The sequence below is a fragment of the Procambarus clarkii genome, chromosome 33, assembly GCF_040958095.1.
Source record: "Procambarus clarkii isolate CNS0578487 chromosome 33, FALCON_Pclarkii_2.0, whole genome shotgun sequence".
Classification (NCBI taxonomy): domain Eukaryota; kingdom Metazoa; phylum Arthropoda; class Malacostraca; order Decapoda; family Cambaridae; genus Procambarus; species Procambarus clarkii.
The window spans coordinates 30,700,296-30,725,846 of record NC_091182.1 but is presented as its reverse complement, the minus strand read 5'-3'; the positions used below and the strand labels follow the sequence as shown (position 1 = coordinate 30,725,846).

The window sequence follows — 25,551 nt, the reverse complement described above, 5'->3', positions numbered from 1 at the left end:
GTGGGTGACAATCCACCATCCCACTATAAAAGCCTCCAGAATGTCAGTGAAGCTTTAGAAACAACTGGAGGGTTCACAGAAAATGAAACATAAAACTGCCAAACAGCTCTGCAAAGGATTCACACAGAACAAGGGATTCACTCAAATTAGCTTGAAATTCAATAATACTGATTGCCACCACTACACTGCCTGGCCCCAGCCCTCGGTCAACTTCCCACTTCAGTTTTTTGTTGATGCTGTATTGACTGGTACGGCTTGTAGCATTTCTGGTGCATCAGACCGTGAGCAAGCTTCCCCCCCTCCTACTTCAAGATAAGTGCCAGCCATTCTTGGACACTGTTGTCTTGCAGGGACCATTTGCTTTGTTTATTGTTCTTTGCTTTAGTAAAGGCCTCATGTGCATGTCTTAATTCCAGGTTGTTGTGCGAGGTTGCCTCTTGTGGCATTTTTGGGCTACATGCACTCAGGGTTTTCTTCTTTGTGTGCCTGCTAACACTGCCCTTGCACAGTCGGAGTTCCCTTCCTTGGTGTGTTCGGGAGTTCGCCCTCGAGAAGCCTGACCACCTGGGTAAGGAGCCTCGTCTTTTCAAGGAGCCTTGATTTCTCAGTTTGGGATCTTGGCTGGAGGCATTCTTTGGGTGTGCTGGGACATACTGCTCACACACTTGTTTATATGGCATGCCACAGTTTGTCACTCATAGCCTAGTAGTTTTGGCTATGGTGTCTGTTCTTCCAGAGAGCAACCCTAGTACCTGGGGATGTCTGCTTGATTACCATCCTTCAAGCCATAGGAATCCGTTGCATATCTCTGGTGTGGTTCATATGACTTGGCCTGTTGTACCCGCTCTTGCGGGCACAACAGGCCAAGTTCTGAGTGTGAGTTTGAGGGGGAGGGGGCTATCTTATCTTTGCTACCTATGATGATCATTCTTTCCACCCCAACCATACTGCCTGTTGGGTTGGTGACACCTACAGTCCTGAGTCCTGTGAGGATTGTTCTCACTGGGTCTCTGCACTGACTGATTCTACCTCCCAGTTGAAGGCATTTCAGGCAGCTGCCACTTTATAAGCTAGATTTGCTTGGTTAGGTGTTCACAGCATATTGATTGGCTGGCTGCCCCAGAGTTGGCACCTTGGTGTTAAGGGACTCGGAATTGGTGGTGTTGGTGACCTTCACCTGGACTGAGTCCGCATCTCCAATTCCTTCTCTTGCAGGTATGGTTTGCCCTGCTTCTGGCCTTCCTTACCTGGTTCTGACTTCAAAGTAACCGAGGCTTGGGTCAGCTAAGCTGCACACAGTCCAGGTTGATATTTGGGTGTGGGGGTTTTGGAGGTCTAACAGGGTCTTGCCTGCCAGAAGCCTTGTCAATGTGCCTGGTCCTCTGTGGCCATGTGTTGCCTTGGGTCGTGTGTCTCGGTGATCGGTCACACCTTTGACTTGATACAGTACCTACAGTGCTGCCGTTTCCCTGGTAAGTGTTCATTTTTTCTTTCTCTGTGGGTAGTTAGCTCCAGGGAAACGACGGGAGATTCCACAGAAAACCACAATTAAATGTAATGAAATGCCAGTTTCTGGGTGAGCCCTGGAGGCTAGCTGACACCCTCCCTTCCTCATATCAGTGGGTTTATCATTATATTATTATTATTAACATCTTTATTGACAAAATTAATTACAATTTTGCCTAATCTGAGGATTTTGATAGTCTTATTAAATTGAGGTTAATGCTAGTATTCACTGTCACGCAGGACAGAGGGTCATACATAAGACAATAGGCCTAAACTGTAGGCTGAAGCACATATATATCACGGTTACAATCAATGTTTTAATGTGTGGATATGTGAAAACAACTTTCTATTGTGCACTGCCACACAAGGGCAGGGATGGGTTCATAAGTGATGCAGCTTAGAGTATAAATAGAAATTGTTCTTCATTCTTTAAAATGGACAAGCAAATTTTGGGTAAATTGTTAGGATGTCGTCCAGAACACCTGAGTCAATAAAATAGTTACACAGTTGGTGGTACAATAGGCCAGGAGGTCTAAAGTCCTTTACGGTTTCACATTCATCAATATAGTGTTCTAGTGAATGCATTAAAGGTTTATCACAGAGTTTACAATCTGAATATTCTGGTAGTGGCTCAGCCTCACTAACCTGCCAGATGTGTCTATAGCCAAGGCGAATTCGCGCGATTACTACATCACATTGCCTGGTCCGGTTACTGTGCTGACCATACAAATACCTATTATTACAGAACTTGTCATAACTTTTAATACTGCAGCTTTCAGGTCTCTGTGCATTTCTTAGTTCTTCTAAATCTGAATTAATTTCTTTAATTTGTATGTTTCTAATAACTGCATTAGATAGTCCAAAGTCATAATCAATGTTTTCTTTCCTGCAAGCCTCATTGGCCAATTGATCTACAAAGTCATGTTTTTCAACTCCAACATGGGATGGGATCCACACAAATTTTATACAAGAATTATTATCATTGGCAAAAATTACATTCCATTTAATATTACAAGCTACTTCCGACATACATTGTGATGGGTTATTTAAGGACTGCAGAGCACTTTTAGAGTCACAGAAAATAACTCCACCACCATTGAGCTTAAGGTATTCAGTGGCTAGATAAATACCCAATAGCTCGGTCTGTGTCGTGCTTGCCCAGTTGTTCAATCTCTGTGTACTAGTCATGATCATTTCATTCCCTTTATACACTGCACATGCACAACCTGTTCTACCAGTGCCTAACTGCACAGAGCCATCAGTAAAGGCATAGGATTCAGTCGGTTTGAGAATTTGAAGATGACTGTCAATAGCTTCTAATGTTATACATCTCAAAATGTCAGTGTTATACATTTGTTTTACACTGATGGGAGTATAATGCAGAGAGACCTCCACATCTTTCCAAGGGGGAATATAGAGAACAGTTTTATCAGGGTTAAGAGATACATTCAGTTTCTGAAGATTATAGGCACAACAACTGAGCCACACACTGTAGGGAGCTTTTTGCGGCGGATTGAGGGAACAGTCAGAATTGTTTAGAATGGATCTCAATTTAATTTGAATAGAGCTGGGGGGACCATTATTTTTCAAAGTTTTGGCGCAAAACATAGTACTAAGTAGAACTATTCTTTCGTAAATGGAAGGTAAGTTTAGTTCCTTTCTCATGTTAACAATTCTGACAGTTCTAGGACAACCCAGGATGATGCGCATGGCATCATTCTGTACTACATCTAGGCCTTGTAATTGTTTAGGAGAAAAATTAAGAAGATGCAAGGCATAATAATCAACAACAGATCGTATAAAGGCAATATAAAAACTACGAGCATATTTTATGTTAATGCCAAATCCTTTGCCAACAAGAGTTCTGAGAGGTTTAAGACGCTCAACAAGTTTTTTACGCAGGTTGCTGATGAGATTTGTATCATTAACCTCGACTCCAAGATATTTATAAGACTCACAAGTCTCCACGGGCACTCCATTAATAGTATAGTTAGCATGGAGAGAATGGGGAATAAGAACCCTTGTTTTATCAACAGAGATTATGAGGCCACATTCTACTACTTTCTTGGAGAATGCATCAAGTAACATTTGTAGCCTTGGTTTACTGTGTGCCATAATACAAATATCATCAGCATAACATATAACTGTTTCCGTAGGTTGTACAGGTATGTCATGGATAAGTTTGTGCATAAGTATATTGAAGAGCATAGGGCTTAGGACACCACCTTGAGGTGTGCCTAGTTCGAATGCATCTGTTCTTGTACTTTTAACTCCTTTAAATAGGACACTAGCACGCCTGTTGGATAGGTAGCTCTTTATCCAACTCAGAAGATTACCTTTGATTCCAAATTCAGCAAGTTGCTCTAATATTATTTCGCCATTCGCTACATCGAAAGCTGACTTTAGGTCAATAAAGGCTGCCTGTGTCCCATCCTGGGAGTTTACAAAGTATTCAGCAAAGCATGTTTGTGTGCTACACTTGGGCATGAACCCATATAGGTTTGGGGCCAGTTTTTCTTTGACCTGAAACATGACACGATTGAGAACAATTCTCTCCAAGACTTTACACATGCAAGATGTAAGGGAAATGGGTCTGAATTTTTGAGAGTTAGGTTTAGGAATTGGTATTATGAGACTTTGTGTCCAATTCTTTGGCAAGATACCTTGTGAGAGACTCATTTGATAGAGGTCAAGCAGAGGGTGGCTAGGGACATCATTCAGTAAGCTCAAGATGTTATAAGTTATACCATCCTCACCAGGGGCAGTTTGCTTAGGTTTTCCTAATGCTGATGTTAATTCAAAGGGGGTTATAGGAAACTGATCCGTTAAATCTGGTGAGGAGCGTGCTATTTCAATATTAAAGTTTCTGTTAATGTTGGTATGTCTTAAATGCTGCTGTATATCTGGGGGTAAGGAAGAAATTTGTGAGACACTAGACCATTGAGCTAGGAGCATGTCAGCATATTCTGCAGGAGTATGATGAAGCTGAACTGGGGCTGAAGGTTTGGTAATGTTTTTAATTTTGTTCCACATTTCTGATAATGCTGTAGTTCTATTGATACCTTGTAGGAATTGTTCCCAATATGTGTTCTTAACCTGACCCTTAAGCTCGCGAAAATCTCTGTTGGCATTAAGGAATGCGAGTAAATTGTCAGCTGTTTTGTCTCGTTTATAAGAGTCAGCAAGCTGAAGCACTTTAGCTCGCTCTGCAATAATAATAGGATCCTCTGTCCATGAGGAAGAACGAGTGTTCTTTTTTTTCCTTGATTTAACCCAGGTATCATAATAACTGGTAATGATACTGACAAGATCATTGTAAAAGTGGTCCACTGATACAGGTGTATACCCAGTGTACCACTTATGTACATAAGCCTTAAAGTGCTGTTTAAGATTGTCTGGAATGTTAATTTTAACTCTAGGATGAGGATTGGACTTAATATCCGCCACATTGTATTCACAATATATTGCAAAATGATCACTTACTAGTTCTGGGATGAGCTTAACGTTGACGTTGCTATCTACTAGGCTGTATCCAATCACATAATCCAGTCTACCCCCCAATAAATGGGTCTGTTTATCAGTATCATACACAGTAATATTATGATCATTAAGGTATTTCAAGAAGACCCTTCCATTATTGTTACACTGAACGTCACCAAGAGCAGTGTGACGAGCATTAAAGTCACCCATACATAACATAGCTGTGTTACCTGTAGGTTTCGGTAGCAGGTCTGCTTTAAGTACATTACATCGTCCATATATGTTATACAGTAGGAAATGGCTATTTGCAGTTTGCAATTTGAATTTTTGATAATGTATACTATCACTCCTATGATTTTTAATTAGTTTACAGATTAATCCACTCTTAATATACGTTAGTAAACCAGTTCCAATACTGTTGTTGTATGCTATATACCCAGGTATCCTGGGTGGGACCTTCTTGATAGTTGTGGACGTATATGGTTCCTGTAAACAGATCACATCTACGTCTCTCATTTTAGCATACAAGATTACGTCATTTATCCGAAGATAAACACTTCGAATATTCCAAGAAAGAAACTTAATTGTTTTTGTTTGATGAGCCATGGTTAAGTGTCAAGGGAATTAAGGTAACGTTTAAGTTCGTAAAACACTTGGAGAACATAAGTAATTTTGTTCCGTGTGTCCTGAGTACTTTTGTTTAGGAGGCGGTTAACCTGAGTAGGAGTTGGTGTTCTCTTAAAGTCTTTATTTTTAAGCAAATCAAGGGTGTCTTGACGATCTAGTTGGGGTGCCAGTGAGGGATCAATGACTACTCTAACACCATTCCCCACGGGGATTTGACACTCACGTTCCGTAGAGACAGGTGAAGTAGCCTCAGCAGCTGCAGCATTACCACTCGCATCACTACTGGTGCTGGGAGAATTTACTTGATCACTATCGCTAGCATGATTCACTTCACTATCACCGGGCAGATTCATCACTAATGTTTGTATTTTAGCTTCCAATTCCATAATTTTACTTTTTAACCAGTTAATTTCTTCTGTATCTTTGCTTGTTTGCCTTAGCCCATCGAGGGTTGGAAACTGCTTACTAGAGGTGACATTAGGAGCTTCCAGCTGGGTGCCTCCTGCAGCTGGACCAGACGCCTCCGGCGTCCTGCTCATGGTAGAGAGGGCGGGGCGTCGAGGGCAGCCAGGATGCCAAACATCTACACCTTGACGCAAACACCTGGGACACTTCCGGACCAGAGGAGAGGCTTCCTCCCCATCCTCAAGGGTAGGGGGGTCCCTGTGAGGACACTCCCTTGTTTGGTGCTGTTCAGCACAGAGCCCACACACAGGGTCATGTTGACAGTACCTAGAGATATGATGAGTACCATGGCACTTATAACAAACAACAGGGGGGGATACCCAAGGTTTTATAGGACTTGATGGGATGAAGTGTCCAAAAAAGGTGTAATGTTCAGGGGGAGGGTCACTGCCATTCCAAACAATGATGATCCTGTTGAGAGGATGACCATCCTTATATATCCGTCTTGCCTTGTAGACCCCGTTAAGGGTATAAGCTCTATCAAGAGGATACTCTTTGGGAAAACTGGTAACAATATATTCCTTAAATTTTTTAGGTCGATTGATGATGTCTTCTCTGGTGAAAACAATATTAGCAATCTCACCTTTAACCAGTTGAGTGATGATATCTTCCTGCTTACGTGACACAAAGATGTAAGGGGATGTTGGTCTAGGTCGGACTATATCGAGGAATGTGTTGGAGAACTTAGTAGAAAGTTGTTCGAACCATTTAAGTTTATCGTTGGTGGATGTTCCAGCTGGGAATGCCAGGCGCACATAGTCAGCGCGGGGAGCAATAGGAGGCTTGGGTGGGCGGGCCCCTGGCTGGGTGGGCCCACCACCGCCCACCTCCACCGTCTTCACACGGGTTCCGGTGTTTCTGTCATCATTGCCAATGTCCTCATCGCCATCAGCAGAGTCTGCAAGTTTAGACTTTCTTCTCGCATTCCGTGATTGTTGCAACTGCCACTCATTTCCGTTATCCAGATCAGCATCGGGTTCCATGTCATCGGGTGACTGGAACCCACTTCGAGCATCAACATATTCCTCGGCGGCGGGCTCAGGATCCATTGCTTGGAGATCACTTGGATTAGCAAGCACAACAGAAGATAGGGTGGTACTGAGCCCGGTTGCCATAACAACGGGCCAGGAGGCGCAGCACAGGGTAGCTGCCCGGGGCTCCACCACTCGCCCAGGCTAGGACACTGTCACCCACCTCATGTAAACACACCACCAGTCGCGCACACAAACCACGACCCTGGGAAGGAGGGCCCAAGGACTGTTTTACACACGAGGGGAGCGTGGGGCCAGGTACACCACAAGGCGGCCCAGTGCCGTCCCACTGTACCTCTGGGTAGACTCCAGATACCGCCTCACAAATAATGTCTGCATGAAGTTCTATACAATCCAGCTATCCACAACCTACTGCAGTTGGTAGTAAAGGTGTCGAACACTTAGTACCGCTGCACCTGAACGATTGGGCACGCTAAAGGCTCAATGTTAGGACTAGGCCTGTGTTAAACCGGACGAGGGGCACATCCTGACCAGCCAGTCCCGAGGCTACGGGAGAACTTTTATCATTATAGAACTAAACTGTGCACGGAGGCTGACCCAAGCCAGCTCCCTCCTCCCCACCCTTGGGGTGGGGCCATACTAGCAGGATGCTAGTTTCACAAAATTTTGTTTTCATTTTGGGGGAGTTCTTTTGGCAATTTTGAGGCTACAGTATATTTTAGTTTTAACCATGCAGTAGTCTGTTTTGATTCGCCTATCTTTCTGGGTGCCTTCCATCAGATGGTGACAAAGATTATAAACTTTAAATGTAAAGCTTTCGTAGGCCATTGCTCGTTGTGCCTCTCTGAGGGAGGCCAGGTTCTGGCTCGTGGTCCCCGGTAGGCCAATAGAACTCCATGACTGATGACACCTAGTAGTATGGCACTTATTCAGTGTGATAGCTTCAGGGAGCTTCCAGAGCTCGCCCAGAAACTGGCGTTTCATTACATTCAGCGCTGGGTTTTTTTCACCTCCGGCCTGCTCAGCTGCTCCTGAACTGTTCTGGTCTTTTGACCGGGTTTTGGTTTCCTCTCCTTACTTTGGTTTATTCATTACAGAGCTGGAGGGTTTCTTTCCTTTGACCCCTGATGAACAGTTTGTTTGGTGCCTTGTTCTTCATTTCACACAAAAAAGTAATTGGCAGGTTTCCAGAGGGGTTTCCTTGCTGATAAATGATTGGTTGGTCCTTCTGGGGGATGCATCATTTGTTGTCTAGTGGCAGCCCTTCACCTCTGTGTTGTGTGCTACTGGTCCTGCCTCAGTGGATGCTTTGTTGTTGTTTCCTGTGTAAGATTACCAAAAGGAATTCTTATTTTTTTAAACACATTCTTGTTTAAAAAACAAGAAAAAGTATTGGATACAGTACAGTACTCTTGAGAACAATTTCAGGTGCACCTTCAGAGGTATTTTAAGCACTATGACATTTTAAATGTTTTGGGAGGTACAGGACTATGGGTGACCAGCCTATCCAGGGCCCAGATTCACAAGTAGTTAGGCATACACTTACAAACCTGTACATCTTTTCTCGAACTTTGGTGGCTTTGTTTACAATTATTAAACAGTTAATCAGCTCTAAAGCACCAGGAGGCTGTTTATAACAATAACAAGAGTTGATTGGCAAGTTTTCATGCTTGTAAACTATTTAATAAATGTAATCAATGCCGTCAAAGATTGAGGAAAGATGTAGACGTTCGTAAGTACTCCTTCGTGAATCCGGGTCCAGGATAGTAAGTTTGTAAACAAGAGCAAGGTCTCAAATACACCCGATTTTTCCATAATGCATTATTTGTCAGGCTCAATACTTAAACATTTTCCTTCTACCTGCAAACATCCTTTATAAAAGAATAAAATATATAAAAATACAAAACTGCAGACAACTGTATTTGATGACAAAAATATTTTTCTTGCTTTTGTAAAAAATGTGCACAGTAACAGAAAAAAAGGACAAGTTTGAATTTCTAATATATTTTGCATGTTGTTATAGTACTGTATATTTGAAGAGTTCCAGAATTTTTGGGATTTATATTTATCTAATGTTGTACATTATCTTGGTTATCCTTGAAGTGATTCCATGGATCAATGTCCCCATGGCCCTATCTCTGACTACACCTTCTGGTTTGTGGTCTGATTAACCAAGCTATTAGATGCTGCTTCTTGTAATCTGATGTATGAATTGCAACCTGGTTGATCAACTATCGTATAGAGGTGTTTATCAAGTTGTCATTTGAACAAGAGAAACCAGCCAGTTATGACCCTTATGTTTAGAGGGAGGGTGGTGAAAAGTCTTCAGCTCTTATTATTTATATAATTGTCTCTTAGCATGTCCATTGCACCTATATTTCCTATATTTTTTAACTGGACTGTACTTCACGTTCTGTAATGCCTCCGGGTTTCATAGGCATTAAAGGTTTTCTTTGGTAGTGTTAATAATTTTGTCCATTTATATTTAGGTTATTTTGTTTTCAGTAATGTCATTTTGTTTTACTTATCCATTTGTTTATATTTTTTATATTTTGTCTACTTCTCTGCCAATTGTTTAATTTTTATATTTCTCTGCCCTTTCCTCACAGGGCAGGAAATATTGTGCTGTTCCCATTGTGCTCATTCATTATTTACGTTTTCCATTAATTTATTTTCTTTAAATAATTTTGTGTCAAAGTTTTTGGCACTCATGTTTATGCACTTAACTTCCTGTTATGAGTATGTATGATAGAAGTTGCATCTTGCAGGTAGCACAGGAGGGACTGTCTGGGTCTGGGGTTGTCAACACCAGCGGGGAAGTTGCGGCCAGGATGAGGAGCTCTGGTCTCGGCAGTTACCCAGAGATACACGTTCCTGTCTATGCTGCAGTCAAAGGCGTGAGTACATCTAGTAGCCATATTGGGAATTGTTGACATTTTGTTGTTTGCTGATTTGAAAGTGGCCAACAGGTAAAAACTGTGCTGTCATATTGTGCGATGAGCTTTAAAAGCAGAGGTGGTTTATTTCTAAAAAAATTTTGATAAAAAATTACAAGATGCACTAGGTGTAAAACAGCTGTCTATACAGTCACCATGCAGTTAATGGCAACACCTAATAGTGCTTAATTGAATTAGTGATAAACACATCATTGTACAGTGTATCATTGTTGCACTCTATGTAATTCATAAACTGGCTGTATAGTGCTCTTTAAGTTACGAATTTCTGGAAATTTTAACATGAAAAGTCTTGATTACTTCTATTTAAAGTATTGAAACTAATTTTTCCATTTATTTTACCAACTGTATACAGTATCTGATATTAATTCATTTTGTTAGGGACAGGCAGCCTTTGTGTGTACACATAAGGCTTATATCAAGGTCCCTCCAAAGTCGAACTACTGACCTTCCCCAGGATGCAACCCCACAACGGGCTAACTAACTGGTACCTATTTACTACTAGGTGAACAGTGGCATTAGGTGATGGGAAATGTGCCCCAACCATTTCTCTCCCACTCGAGGTTCCAGATTGCGAGTCAAGAACAAACTCAAGTTATACAGTATACTTTATCTTAGAATTTTATTTGCTCTACATAGTGTTTGGATGCAACAAAATTGATTTATACAAGGTTTGGTGTAAGTGTATCTAATAAGGTTACCAGTATAAAAATGTTTTATAAGAAAGTGCGGTTAAGGTGTACCTGATTTACAAGTTATAAGTTATGAATTGTTAAAATTACGGGTACATTACAATATTGCACTCCTAATTATTGGTGTAGGGAGCAGTTCATTATTTGGAAAGAAATTATGCTGGTTTGGATAGATTTGGTTTTATTTATCAAATGACTTACATGCCCATTGCAAGCTCAGAAAAATAGATTAACTATTACTGTAGTTACACGTGTAAGTGGACTGGTGCATTAGATTATAATATCTTTTTGGTTGAGTTAAAGGCTTTTTAAATGCAATTTTTTGTTTATATTTTCAAACATAATTTATTTAGATTGTCGGTGCCTAAATTTGTCCACTGCAGAAAAAATCAACATACTGTACTGTACAGCATATCTGCTGAAAATAACTAATATTTATTTCAGTTTTATAGTTGAAAAGCTTTATGAGTTATGGTTTTGTCAGTTTATACAAGCAGAAAAAATAAACCATTTATTAAAACATCTTTATTATTTCTTGGCCTTCAGATTGGATGGTCAAACAAGGTTAGGTTTTGAGTGATTTGATCTGGTTTCTGATTGCATGGGTGTTTATTAGTGAAGGAAGAGTAGAGGTATTGGTAATGTTGCCAGTCATAGTGTGTTGTGTGTTGTTGCAGTTTTAGCAAAGTTAGGCTGGATGTGTTAGAGATATTTAATTATTTGCTAAATTATTTTTGAGAATGCTGTAGGGCTGTGTTTGTTTAGCTGTAATGACCAGAAGCACTCATTATGTAGTCAGTAAAAATTATTAATTTTACTATGAGAGATATAAGGTACTCTTTACATTTAAATTAGTGGATGAAATGACATTGGTTATACAAATTTTGTCAAATTAGATTCAATTTATTTGGATTGAATTTTGTAATGCTATAAGTTGGATTATACTAAAAAAAATGCGAGATACATGTCGCTATTCATAAACAGTAAATGATTTAATCAGATCCAAAACCTATTATTGTTGATTGATTATAGAGAAGAGGAGGAGGGACTTGGTTGTCGACAAACAAAGTGAAATTAACCAATTGAAAGAGAAGAGGTTATAAAAGAATTGTATTTGAACCCGTCCGACACAAACATGGAGTAATGGAGAGAGAAATCAAGAGTAGTGTAGTGCAAAGGAGGAAAGTGAATATTTAAGAAGGATTATGGAGCATGGAAGTAGTGGTGTTAATGTAAGAAAAGGAATGTGGGACAGTACCGTACTATACTGTGTTCTCCTCCAGTGCCTACTGTATGAGAATTAGATATAAATATAACAGAATAAGAGATAAAACTTAAATACAGAATTCTGGCTATTGAAAGAACTGAGAAGTGTATGAGGCACAAGTAAGTATGACCAGTAAATAACAAGTGAAATAGTTAATAGTAATAATTCATTGTGTTGGGGGACAGGAAGCCAGAGAGTATTCATACACATAGGCATATATCAAAGTCCTCCCCCCCCTCAAGGTCGAATTACTGACCCCACCCAGGATGCAGCCACGCAACAAGCTGACTAACTCCTGAGTACTGTATCTACTTACTGCTAGATGAACAGGGCTATTAGGTCATAGGAAATATGCCGAGCCATTTCTGTCCTGCCCGTGATTCGAATCCGGAATTCTCGATTGTGAGTCGAGAATGAATCTGACTGTACTACCGAGACCCAATAATGTGTGTAATGTGAGAAAGGGCGGAGATGGTTAGCTGGAGATGCACGATGGAGTATAACAAGAGTGGGTTTCGAGAAATAATGTGAATGAACATCGGCAAGAGGTTAACTGGTGGAAGGTTTGTGAGTAATATAAACTTGGTCAGGTCAGTAGAGTGATGGCCTCGCTTCTTTGCAGGTGAGCATTCAATTCCTGATGGTGCAAGTAGTTGAACACTGTTCCTTCACTCTGTCTTACTATCCCACCTTCTATCCTGACCTCATACCCCTTTGAAATATTAGTTATATTGGCTTAGCACCTTCTAATAATTACCTTGACTTACCTTCACTAAAGTGAAATACATGAGGCTATCATAATAATAGGTAGATACCCAGCATCATAGAAGAAAGTGTAAAGGTCAGTAGATGACTATAGAAAAAGACTAGATAAGTTAATCGTGTTTTGACAAGGTTACTTGGAAGGCTGCTGTTTATAATCACTAACCACCCCTTCAGAAGAAATTTCCAGGGAAACAACACTTGAGAAATTAGGCTAGTTTGTTACATAATTCAAATTCTCTTATTAAATAGCCATTACATTTATTTTTTATTCAAGATTAACTGTTAAACTTTCTAATTTTAAATTGATAGCAAAATCTGTGTTTAGCTCTAAGACCTGCCTAAATGCTATGCGTGTTAGTGGCTTTGCAAGAATGTACCACTTAAGGCTACCTTCTTGTTGGCTCTCGCCTCCAGCTATAGGGTTGGCAACCCATCCTCAGATCAAGTCCATTCCATCCAGCAGTCAACCTCAAAGATGCATTCATCAGTTTTAAAATGCTGCTCATGCAAAATAGGAATTTTCTCAAATATAAATTAATATTGTTTTATATTAGCATACTATGCATATTTAGGCATTGGTTAGGTTAGGTTACCTGTTTAGGTTCTATTGACAATTATTTGTATTTGTAGTACACGGGTGAAGCATTTACAGCGTTGTGGGTCGAACAAAAGTCGCCAGCAAAGCACTTATTCTGGAAGTGTTTGAACATCATCAGTTGCGAGTCATGAGTAAACCAATTTGCATTCATAAATAAGGAGTTTGACGAATGCATTTGTTTATGAGGATGGGCAAAGGGTTGGTGAGCTTCAGACTCTTCTCCGGAGGCTGGGGTTCTGTTCCTGTTGCCCTGGTGAGCAGTTTGTTCATTTGCAGCCTTCTTCTTTTCTGGCAAAGAATGAGCCAGAGGGTTTTTAGAGGTGTCCTTTGGTGGGTGAGGCTTGGTTCAGCCAGGAGTGCATCATTTGTTGTCTAGTGGTGGGTCTTCACTGCAATCTGCATGCCACCACTTCTGTCTCAGTGGATGGACGCCTTGTTGTTTGACCCTGTTTCCTTGGTCCCGTGTTCCAAAACTTGCATTTCTCAGGTCATCTGCAGTATATTTAAATGTTGCCTGCCTTCAGTCTACCCTCGGGCCTATGATGTTTGCAAGTACGTTGCTTTAACCGCAGTCATCTCCAACATGTCCTGGACTGATATTCTGGCTTGGGTTTTGGTGATCTAACAGGGTTCTGGTGAGCTGTTATTTGGTCAATGTTCCTGGTCCCAGTTGGTCATGTGTTGCTTTGGGCCATGTCTTCTGGCCTTGTTTCTCTTTTTTTTTTTGTCATAGTGCCTGCCACCTCTCATCCTTCCTGATAAGTCCTATTTTTTGTTGCCTGTGGTTAGGTAGCTGAAGGGATGCCACCAGGGGTCTCCCTTCAGAAACCCATTGTTGAGTGTAATGAAATGCCCATCTCTGGAGGAGCCCTGGTGACTCCACAATTCTCTCCTCCCACTAGGTTTGTCGGTTTGCTGTTGGGTCATTAATTAGCTCCAGAACTGACCACTGAAGCTGGGTGAAGGCTGGGACTAGGTAACCTGGTGGTGGTAATTGATACTAACAAGTTTTGAGCTAGTTCGACTGAATTCCTTGTTCTGTGTAAATTGTTTGCAGAGTTGTTTGACAATTTTAAGGTTCTGTAAAGCTTCGCTGACTTTCTGGAGGCTTTTTCTGGTGGGGGGGGTGGCAGATTGTCATCCTCTCCCTGTTCCTCCTGTAAGGAGGGGGGTGGGGGGGGGGTCTTGTTCCCAATAGGCTAATCTGAACTTCTGCAACTCATGTGAACTTTTAGTAAGAAGCAATCTTAGGAAGAGTGTGTCAGGTAGCCAGTGGGGCTCCTCCTGAGAGGTGTTTCATCACAATCAATGGTGGTTTTTCCATTTCATTTCATGTTACAATGCTGAAACTTGGACTAGTTGTTCATCATATTGGTTAGATTTTGTAAATAAAATTTTGTAAGAATTGGATGTTTTTGAATGTTACCCATAAGAATAATTTTGATTCAGGCCTCTTAAGGGCTACTTTCTCTTCTAAATTAGCTAAATATTGTACAGCATTTTATTATATATGGTAGTCTGTTCCATAGATTGGGCCTCAGTATTTCCCAGGATTCAACCTGCAACAGTTACTTAACTCCCAGGTACCACTTTAATTTTAGGCAAATAGAGACATTGTTTGTCAGGAAATTTACCCAAGCAAGAAATTGATCTTGCCTGGGAATCAAACCAAGGACTATTTGGTTATGGGCTGACTACCGAGACTGAGTCGGATTTTGAGAGCCTAAAATAATATGCCTTTTTACTGTACTTATTTCTTGTGTAATATTTGTAAATCCAGCAATCAACTAGGAGTTTGGAATCAGGGTTAATACTGCAGTTTAGGAACTTGAATATGTAGAGTGCACAGGAAAATGTGTGAAGTGCTTATATGTTTAGCATGTTTTAAGAGTATAAATATAGGTTCAGTATGATGCCTGGTGCAGGAGTTTATGGGTCTGACTTCTGTTAATAGGCTTGAGGTAGTTAATGTATTAGCTTTTGAACACTATGCACAGACCTAATGTGTGAGATGCTTAAAGGAGTGAGTAGTGTAGTGTAATGAGTTTAGAGTGAAGAGACGTATAATAAATTTTTTAGAGGATGCACACTGTTTTGGAAACATTTTTGTCATTGTATGTTGTATGCGATACAGTAACTGAAGCACAATTTATGTGTTGGCCTTAAAAGTTCCTCATTTGTTCTCTGTTTGTTTATTGGTCTTTCTTAGATCTATCAGGTCAGAAAATATGATTAAAAATAATATGTAGTAAGTCGTATCCATGTGTAGACTAGTGTAACTTTGATCATTATCCACATACGGTTATTTTTAAGTTAGTAATTTTCAGTTAAAAAAAAGTACAAACACTGAAAATGAGTTACAAACAGAATGTTTGTAACTAATGCCTAATGCCACTAATACACACAGCGTTTTGGCCAAGATGTGGGAAAAACACTTAAACTAAAACTTAAAACTAATTGATATCAAAAGCATAAATTGAATTGAACAAGGGAAAAAAAAAGAAAAAAGTGATGATAATTACAGATGGATGGAACAGCAGAAATTGAAATAGAACAGCAGAAGTAATCTTAAGTAAATAAACAGAAGACAACAATTTTTTTTAAGTTTATACACGGCAGATATCAGCAGTTATAGAAGTTGGTCAATAATCAATATTGTTAGAAAATAGCAAGACATCAGTTGACATTTAGGGGGTGATGTAGGTTACATTGAGTTTATTAGGTAATACTTAGTTTTTCTTTTAAAATGATTGAGAGGGGACAGTCTTTGATATGCATTGATTGTACATATTATTGTACAGTACTGTACTGTTTGAAATAAATAAAGAGGACCAACTATAGTGCTTTAATCTTGAGTGTAACGTAATTACCAAACCTAAATTTAGTAATTACGAAGAATTTAGGAAACAAAGAAGGCCATATAGGAAGTTGAGTGACTTTCAAGGTAGTAATGCTTTAAAAGTGAGTAAAGACAAAGACAGAGAACATTAACAAGGTTTTTAATTATGTGATCTTTCCTGCAGCGTGCGAGTCAAATCCGGTCCGTTCCCTTCACTGGGGATTCCTCAGACTCTTCTGATGGGGAGGATCACTGTGGAGGTTCAGACTCTCGGGGTCTCTCCTCCCACACACCGTCATCTTCAGCAGAGTCTTCCTCCAGCTCTCCTTCCAAGAGCAAGACATCTTCACTGTCCCCTGCTAAGCTGTCTGGTTCCTCACCCTCCAAGAGCATGAGAAGAGGTAAGTTGCAACATAAATCTTAGTCAAGATATGACATAAAATTTGTGATTTATTTTTCTGGATTTATTTTATTTTTCAGGTTCTTTTTATTTCCTGAGACTTGCTGCACTATGCATTATTAAATACATCATAACATAAGAGATATCCTCCTGTAAGAATATCATTAGACACTGTTAGTAACATATTTAAAAGATAGTCACCTAGAGGAGAGCTGGTCAGGTGTGACACTGGTTATACAGGTGGAAAATATTTGGCAGATAGTGGGTGGCAAAGGTGTGATTAGGTTACCATAAGCACTGTGTAGATAACGGACAAGAAATTATTGAGAACACCACCACAAACATTGACAACAAATGCAAGCTGCATGACAGAAGATGCACCCGCATCTGACTCATTTTGAGCTTGTCTAGAAGCTTGCATATACCAGTGCAGGGTAATAACATGACATATATTATGATGAACCAGAGTATTAACTAATCAGGCCCACATCAAGGTAAAGAATATGTATAATTATTGCCTTAATTCCTGCACTGCTCTTACCTAGATATGTCGGTTGACGGGTAGTGCACAGACCGAGAAGTTGTTTATTGGTATGTTGCAAGATTCAACTCATGCCTGCTAACCTGGGTAACAAATGGATACCCGAGGTCTCGAGCGAGAGTCTGCAACATTGAAAAACATTCCCAGCATGTTCCACAGGTGGGAAGTTTGCTCAGTTTCAAGAGAGCCACCATAGTTGACAAACATGCTTCCAGCTCCCGGTCACTGATGGGTCGCGTGGTTGAAATATCACTCGGTGGGTGAAATGTATAAAAAATGTATCGCAAGGCTCCTGATATTGATGTTTATGACCCAAGATTTAACACAACTATCGGGTACAAGTGTTATGGATGTAGATGAGGATGCTGTTGTGAGCGTGTCCGATATACGGATCACACCACCCCTAATGTGGCATCTCGAATCAACACCACTCCCACAGTGTTCCACATTGCCATCTGCCATTCCTGAATGCCATGAATACATGGAAGATGACTTCATCCTATTCTTACCTTATTCATATATTCATCCTATTCGTACCTTATTCTTACATTCATCCTATTCTTACCCTATTCTTACATTTACCTTACCTTATTCTTACCTTCTCTTACCTGCTCCTCACATCTCATCTTACTATCTTTCCTTATATATTTGCCTGTACCTTTCTCTCTTCTATCACATGACTTGATATTGGTTCAGGACGGATCGAAACGTTGTCGTTTCTTCATCTTCGGTGTAGTTTGGTCATCTTGTCTTCAACCACGTTATTGTGACTCATCGTCTGCAACATGAGGTCACATTTCTTGAGGTGTAGATGAGCAAAACAGCTGCTGTTTGCTGTGAATATCTGCCTTGTGCTGCGAACATCATAATTAGCATTATGTTTACTGATAGCTGAACCTTGTGCATAGTCTTCATCATAGTTAGAATCTTCTATGACACTATCATCGTAAAATTATCTTAGTTATTTAATTCTTCATAATAAAGGGATGCTGTTGGCACAAGCTGTACGGCAATGCTGTGAGCTACTGCAGCATGTGCTACTCATGGTCGCCCTCTCAATAATGAGGCAGTGAAATGCCTGATTGTACTTCAGCCACTAATTTGCATTTTTTTTATATAAAAAGTCATAATTTAAAACTCCAAATATGTGCAATCGCCCTAAATTCTGCTAAAAAATAATCCTCAATAGTCATATTTCTGATTGGCATTGTATTTTGAAAGCTTCCGTTTGCAGCGGTGGATACAATCACTCGGTTACTACCTACAGTTAGCAAACTGGGGATATTTGGATAAAATTTCTAGTAGCAGATCATTTTGAATGAAATATTTGCACATCTCTTGGACATTTGTTATAGAATTGTCTCTGAATTCACGCATTTTTTCGCACTCCATCACATAGTGATGGCAAGTGTGCGAATAATTTTGTTGATACAGTTTACATTTGGTCAGGTCAACATCAGCAGATGTAGAACTGTGTATGTATATGATTAGAACCATCAGTGTACAGTATATGGTTTGATGTTTCCTAAACCGCCCCACGGGTACAGCTGGAAATGCAGTTGTCCTGACAATGGGCGATGGCTTATATTTCGAGTGGGGAGTCCGTATACACAACTGGACCGCTACCCTTCAGACCGAACTATTTGCCTTGCTTCTTGCACTGAAATTTGAACAAGTCTCCAAACTTGATACATGAATTGTAAGTGACTCTACTAAAAAAAATGCATTCAATAATCTCATACAAGAGTCTTTTCTGAAGGTTGAAACATACAGGAGGGGTAATTGGCAGAGACTACTAGCTTGCAAGGATAGAAGGGAATGTATTGAAATGGAGGATTGGCATTAGCAGTCCAACACTGCTTGGTACTTGTGCTATTAATATTCATTATCTATGTAAATGATATTTTTGGAAGGGATGTAGCGCAATAAGGTGAACCAAGGTGATTGCCAGAACTGAATACCATAAAGCTTGGCTGATGCTTTGACATGGTGCTTGCAACAAAATAACCCATTGCAAGCACCATTATGAATAGATCCTTCAATAAAAGATACTTGAAAGAAGTGGACAAAAGGAACCTGGGCAAAGACATAAAATCAAAGAGGACCTAATCCAGGGAGTAAGTAGGCTTCAGTTGAGCCCACTCAGGTGAAGATAGGAGGAGGCATGAGCAAGTTTGAGAAAGAGAGAGAGAGGAAGAGAATTCAACATGAAATCCCAACAATGAACGCTTCACCAAACTCGACCAGTAAGATGATGTGCTAGGCATGAAGCGACAAACCACATGAAACGAAGACAAAAAAGCCACAAGCACCACCACCAAAACAGACGACCAATGACATAAAGCCAGAAAATGCTGGAATGACTTCCAAGCAACTTCATACTGTCTGCAGGAAGACACGACTCGAGAAAGTTATCAATGAACAATTGTCTCTTCATTTTCACCAGTCCTCCAGTTTGTAATTCTTAGTAACTTATAGAGATCACTATCTGTATAGATATTTTGAAACCAGAATTCTCAACTTATATGTTGTAGACATCACATAAAGAGTTAGAAGAAGAGTTACACACTCTGGTCTGTATATGATAAATATTTGAAAGAACAACTTTAAGTTAAAATGTGTACAATAAATAAATCCGGCAGTGTTGTATATAAATATATACTGACTTGCAGCATCGGTAATGGTTTAATTGCAAATTGAATATTAATTTAAATTTTTTTTTTTTTTTAATTTAAAACATAATCTAAGAAATTGTGTAGTGAATCTCCTATTCCCACATAAAAAAAAGAAAAAATACATTCTTTCTCATTTTGTATTTTGTTTCCACCATTTACTGTACTGTTACAGAATGTTACAGAATTTTGTATACAATGAAAGGATTTTAGTGAATGGCTTTTGTAAATGCTTTAAATTTCCTTGTGCACCATATGTGCATATTGATAATTGTTGAATTGTATGTAAAAACTGTGTGTAAATAGCATGCATTCACAGCATTGGGTAAGACTCGATTTTATGAAACTTGGGGACACTACATACTGCTCATCTTACCATACTTTACCTGATTTACCAGGTAGCCACTAACACTAGTGGCCTCGACGAGGACAGGAAGTTGGCGGCTTGTCGACGCCCCCCTCCCCATTTGCCTCGATGATCCAGATTTGCACGCAAATTGATCCATTTGATGACCCATATTTGCACACAACATGTTTTATATTTTCTTATCTTATCATTTGCTTGGTATTTGTTCATCGCTATGTTTTGGGTTGCTTTGTTATACACACGTTTTGCTTTTGTTCTTATTTCACAGATAGCAGTCGGTTATCTCAAGAATCAGCTGATTATGCTGATTATGCCATCCCACCTGATGCTATGCCAGATTCTATACCTGATTCTATACCAGATGCTATACCAACCCTTAAGCTTCCGGGTTTGTGTAAATTTGACTTATTTTTTGATAATTTTTTGTTTGGTTCATAATGGAATTTAACATTTCTGGTTAGAATTAGAACTTCATTGTGTGCATTATAATTTACATTAATTTTGCCTTATTTTTAGTTTTAACATTCTTTATTAACAGAAAATGTGTCACTAACATAGGTTTCCGATTCCACCATTTGACATTAAATTTAATTTTGTAACGTTTGTTTTGTAATAGATGATAACATTATGGGAGTAAGTGTATTTAGTATAGTGCTTAGTGTCTCCATTAATACAATATAGTTTTTTAACTTAGCTTTGTATTTACTTTTAGGATATTTTCTAAAGTTGCATGTAATAATTATTGTGTAATAGATTGTTTTGTATATTTATAATTAATTAACTAGTGTGTATATACTGGTAGATGTACATATCATTGATAACTATAATATTCACCTGTTGTTTTTGTTCATCCTAAAATATTTACTTACATTACCGTTGCATTGATTCTCTCTTTCTTTTTATCTAGAGTACAGTAGTGTAAACCACTTATTTACTGTACATCCTGCAAGCTTTCATGCTGTATTTTTTGTGGGAAGCCCTGTCGGCTTCTTGAAGCCATCGAAACTGGTATGTGCTATATTAGTTTGGGGTCATCAGTCACAGGAGTTATTATGTCTACCAGGGACCACGGAGGCTCCCTGCGCCTCCCTTAGAGAGGCGCAGGGAGCAGTGGCCTACAAGCGCTTTACATTTAAAGTATGTCGTAATTGCCATCGATCGGGGAAGGACTCGGAAAGATAGGCGAAACAAAACAGACCACAATCTGGTGAAAATTGCAACCTACATCTGAACATAGTAGAACTCCCCCAGAAAGAAAACAAACAAGCAACACTTCATCCAACTAGCACTCCCGCTCGTTAGCGCTACCCGTGGTTACCTCGTGTTCCCAGAGCAGTCTCGTCTTGTGTTTGAGACTGTGGTACCTCTGTATTGTATTGCCTTGGCCTTGTGTTTACAGACTGTGGTCATTGGTTTGTTTTCTTTATTTTATTCTTGTCACCAATTTTGTGCCTAGCAAGCTTGCCCGGTCTGCTCGTCCAGTTCCCTGCATCCAGCATTCAGTATCCTGTCTATATTACGGTTGGTTTAGATGTGGGGCACACTTTTATCCAAAAGCGATTTTTTTAATACACATTGTTCATCTTATCTGCCGGCAAATGGGGTAGGTAAGCCCCCCCCCCCCCAGTTCGTTTCTGGGTGCCCTTGGGTTTCGCTGATTTGCCTTTCAAAGGTTTTTCTTCCTCTCGGTTTTTCCCTGGAGAGGTTTGGAAGGTTCCTGGTGCGTACCTCCTACAAGACCCAGTTTATGCCTCTGTAGATTCCAGTTTTATTTGTGTTCAGTTCATCTTGCACTGATTAAGTGTGTAATGAGGTTCTAGTGTTTTCCTGGCTGTCAGCCTGTCTCGACGACTGGTTGGTGTGGGCTCCCTGCCGTCTGCTTGTCTGCTAGTTGGGGTTCTGGTTCTTTCCCAGCTTGCCGAGTTTGGGTTCCTGGTTACTTGGCAGAAGTCCCAATTAGTTCCATCTCGGGTTTGGCCTTGGTTCGGCCTAGTGTGAGGTTCTCGGACTGTCCATTTCTTTCCCTCTAGCACCTTTGTTCTGTTGCGGTCCCACCTTCGGTTGTTTTGCCGGGTCACTCGGCAGTTGCTGGCGCAGCTGTGCAGGAGCCTGAACTTTGCCTCACTGGTTTATCTGCTGGGCTTGCGATCTCTGGGTTCGTTGCCCTGTGTCCTTGCATCTGTTTTCTGCATCTTCAGCTTCCTCTTCGGGTCCAGCTTCCTCTTCGGGTTTTTGGGGTTCAGTGGCATGGCACCTTCCTCTTTGCTGGCTCGATGTGTTCGTGGACTGTGTTCACTGTGTTCATGTGTTCAAGCCTCTCGGTTGGGGCTTTGTGACCAGTGCTCACCAGTCTGATTAGAGACGTGGTGGGCTGTCCTTACATCTGGCTCCCAGCACAGTGCAAGAGTTTGCGATGGTGTGGCAGGCACTGCAATGGATTCGGTTTACTTGGGGCTCGGTGCTTGGGCTCCATTCGGACTGGTCCCCCATGGTTCCTTGTCTCAACTTGGGAGGGAGGAGGTTTCTTCGGTCCATGACTCTTTGGGGCTGGTCGCTTCAAGTAGCTCTTCTGCTTAGTTCTCTGGGTTTAGCTCTACGTGCCATTCACATTCAGGGATTGTCCAACGTTCTGGCAGACGGCCTGTCGCGCTTCATTCCACATAGTGGACGGTTGACGCCGCTTACTTCCTCTGGCTTTGTCAGACTTACGGGTGCCTGGAGGTGGACCTCTTTGCATTTGCGTGATTTAGACATTTCCCATTGTTCTGGTTCAGCTCGAATCCTATCAGGGAAGAATGACTCTCCTGGCCCTATGGTGGCCAGCTCAGCCTGGGTATCAGGTGCTGCTTGCTCGGTGTCGAACCTGGGAGTTTTACGTGGCTCCGCCTCTTTCAGCAGGTCGGGCTGGTGAGGTACCTTGCTAGTTCAACTTACTCTTCCACTCTTCGTGTCTGATTTTTCTGATGCAGATGTATCGCCATCTTGTATGGTGATCAGGTGGCTTCTTTGATGGTGTCTTACCTGCAGTCTTCATCTTGGCGGTCTTTCCGCCATTTCCTTTCCCTTCGTAGGGTTTCATCTGTGGAGGTTATAATTGTCTTGTCCTTTCTCTCCCTTGGCTTTTCCTGGACCGGTATCTTCTGCCGAATACTGTTGCTTCTTATTGTTCGGCATTGGCAAAACCGCTGCAGTTTGCCTTTGTGGTGGATGTCACTTCTGCTTCATGCCACAAGCGCTCTCATGCATTTTTTCACCTCCGGCCTGCTCATACACTGCCTGAGTTGTCTTGGTCTTTGGAACAGGTTCTTTCCTGTTTTTTTTCTCCTCAATTTGTCAAGACCTCTTTTGTTCAGGATTGCTTTGTTAAAGGCTTGTTTATCTTGCTTTGGCCTCAGGGTTGGGTTGGGGTGCTTCAGGCAATTCAACAGTGCCAGGGATTCTGTTTGTTTGGTCCTGGAGGTCGTTTTGTTCGTTTGCAGCCTTCCCCTTCCTTTCTGGTGAAGAATGTGACGGCTGGCTTATAGAGGGGTCCATTGGTTGTGGAGGCTTAGTTGGTTAGGCCTGGGATGCATCATGTGTTGGTTCCGGTGACAGCTTTACGTTGCTGTCTATGGGCCACTGGTTCGGTGACAGTGGACACGCTCCGGGTGAATCCGGTTTCCCTGGTTCCCTGTTCCAGAGCTCGTGTGTTTCAGGTTGTCCGCGATGTACTTAAGTCTACCTAGCCTGCACTCTGCCCTCGTGCCCATGATGTGAGATAGTATGCTGCTCTTGCTGCTGTCTTTTTGTAGTGTCCTGGGTCAACATTCGGGTGCAGGGGTTTTGGAGGTCAAAAGGGTCTGGCCGTAGGGTATCTCATGAACGTCCTGGGTTCTCTCCGCCCTTGTGTTGAAATGGGGAGACTATCACAGCCATCAGTCTGTTCTTTCCCCTTGAGACCCAGTCGATGGCAATTACAACATACGTTAAATGTAAAGTGCTTGTAGTCCATTGCTCCCTGCAACTCTGAGAGAGCCAGGTGGAGAGAGAGCTTGAGAGAGCTTGTGGTTCCCAGTAGGCATAAGGACTCCTATGACTGATGACCCCAAACTAATATAGCACATGTCATTTTGGTTAGCTTCATGGAACCTCTGGGTTTCTCCCAGAAAGTTTCATTACATTCAGTGCTGATTTTTTACTGTTAGACCTAGTCATCAGGTGTCATTACAGGGATAATTACTGGAGATTTAAATTAATGACTGGCTAGCATTGTGAGGTTAATACAATGTGATGAAAGAATCCCACTGCAAGACTTGTATCCAATGCCTTGATACCCCATAACCATTCCATGTCCAGAGATTCATGTGTAAAAAGGCATATGGATTTGTATAAAAAAGGGATAGGATAAAAACATGAATTTGTAATTGTATAAGTTGGGTATGTGCCCTTTATAAGAGGTGGGGGGCATATACCCAAGTGAAATATCAAAACTGCAACCCAATAGAGGAATGTCAGAAGCAAACGGGGGCAGCAGAGGGACCATGCCACTCTAGCCCAAAACACAGCATAGAAATAGACTCGGTTAAAGGCCACACTTTCCAGTATGTATATATAGCCATGGAAAATAAAAGGCTCATAAATACACAGTTTGCATAGAAAATATGTTCAATGATGTGCATTGTTTGGTAACTAGCATGCCATATGATGTTTCTTTGTCCATGTTGTTTATAATTTATCAGCTGGGAGACACGGATCCCCATCCATCACCATCACCAGTATTACTAATTGACGTTGCTGTCCTTGATTATAGCCACCATTGATACCGACCAAAATACCCAGTAATTTGGATGTACATTCGGGATACATATCAGAAGGGTTTATATAGTGAATTCCAATAAAGTGTAACAGATTAGAAAACGAGCAAGGGTAATAGGGGTGTTGATGTCTAGGTAGTGGCAAGGGCTCTGACCACCATCTTTCTGCCCCGCATGTAACCATCAGGGAGAAGATGGAAAGGTATTTTTTCCTGAGACTTATGCATGGAAGTCTTCCATCTTTAAAAATATTTTATATTTTTTGCAGCATACAAAGGTAAGTTGTTTCGTCTTTAGCCACAGCTAAATTTGTGCCAAGTATACATGGGGCATAAATTCAGCTGCATCTTTGTTTCACTTCTCTCTTAAGAATCTAGCCTTGCCGCAGTTTAAATTGCATTGGAAAATAATGGCTTGTTCCCTTCTAGATACATCCTTTGAGTCTGGTGTGTCCGATGATTATGCAATCCCACCAGATGCCAGAAGTGACAGTGGGTCTCTAGAGTCAACAATGGCACCCACACTCAGTGCCAGGACATCATGTGTTGAAACTACCACCAATACTCTCACTTCAAGCCAGTAAGTATCTTGCA

At 40.9% G+C, this 25,551-nt stretch overlaps 1 protein-coding gene across 6 annotated transcripts in view; it reads left to right on the top strand.

The window, feature by feature from the left end:
• Window positions 1-25,551, top strand: part of LOC123765293 (uncharacterized protein CG43867) — a 1,137,736-nt gene that overhangs the window by 1,053,137 nt on the left and 59,048 nt on the right. For 5 of the 6 annotated variants that reach the window (XM_069335520.1, XM_069335521.1, XM_069335519.1 and 2 more), the window contains 4 exons: window positions 9,839-9,967; window positions 16,370-16,586; window positions 20,434-20,553; window positions 25,387-25,537. In XM_069335520.1, coding sequence (XP_069191621.1) covers window positions 9,839-9,967; window positions 16,370-16,586; window positions 20,434-20,553; window positions 25,387-25,537 — 617 coding nt within the window. The remainder of the gene's footprint in view (window positions 1-9,838; window positions 9,968-16,369; window positions 16,587-20,433; window positions 20,554-25,386; window positions 25,538-25,551) is intronic. The other variant, XM_069335522.1, reaches the window with a different exon arrangement.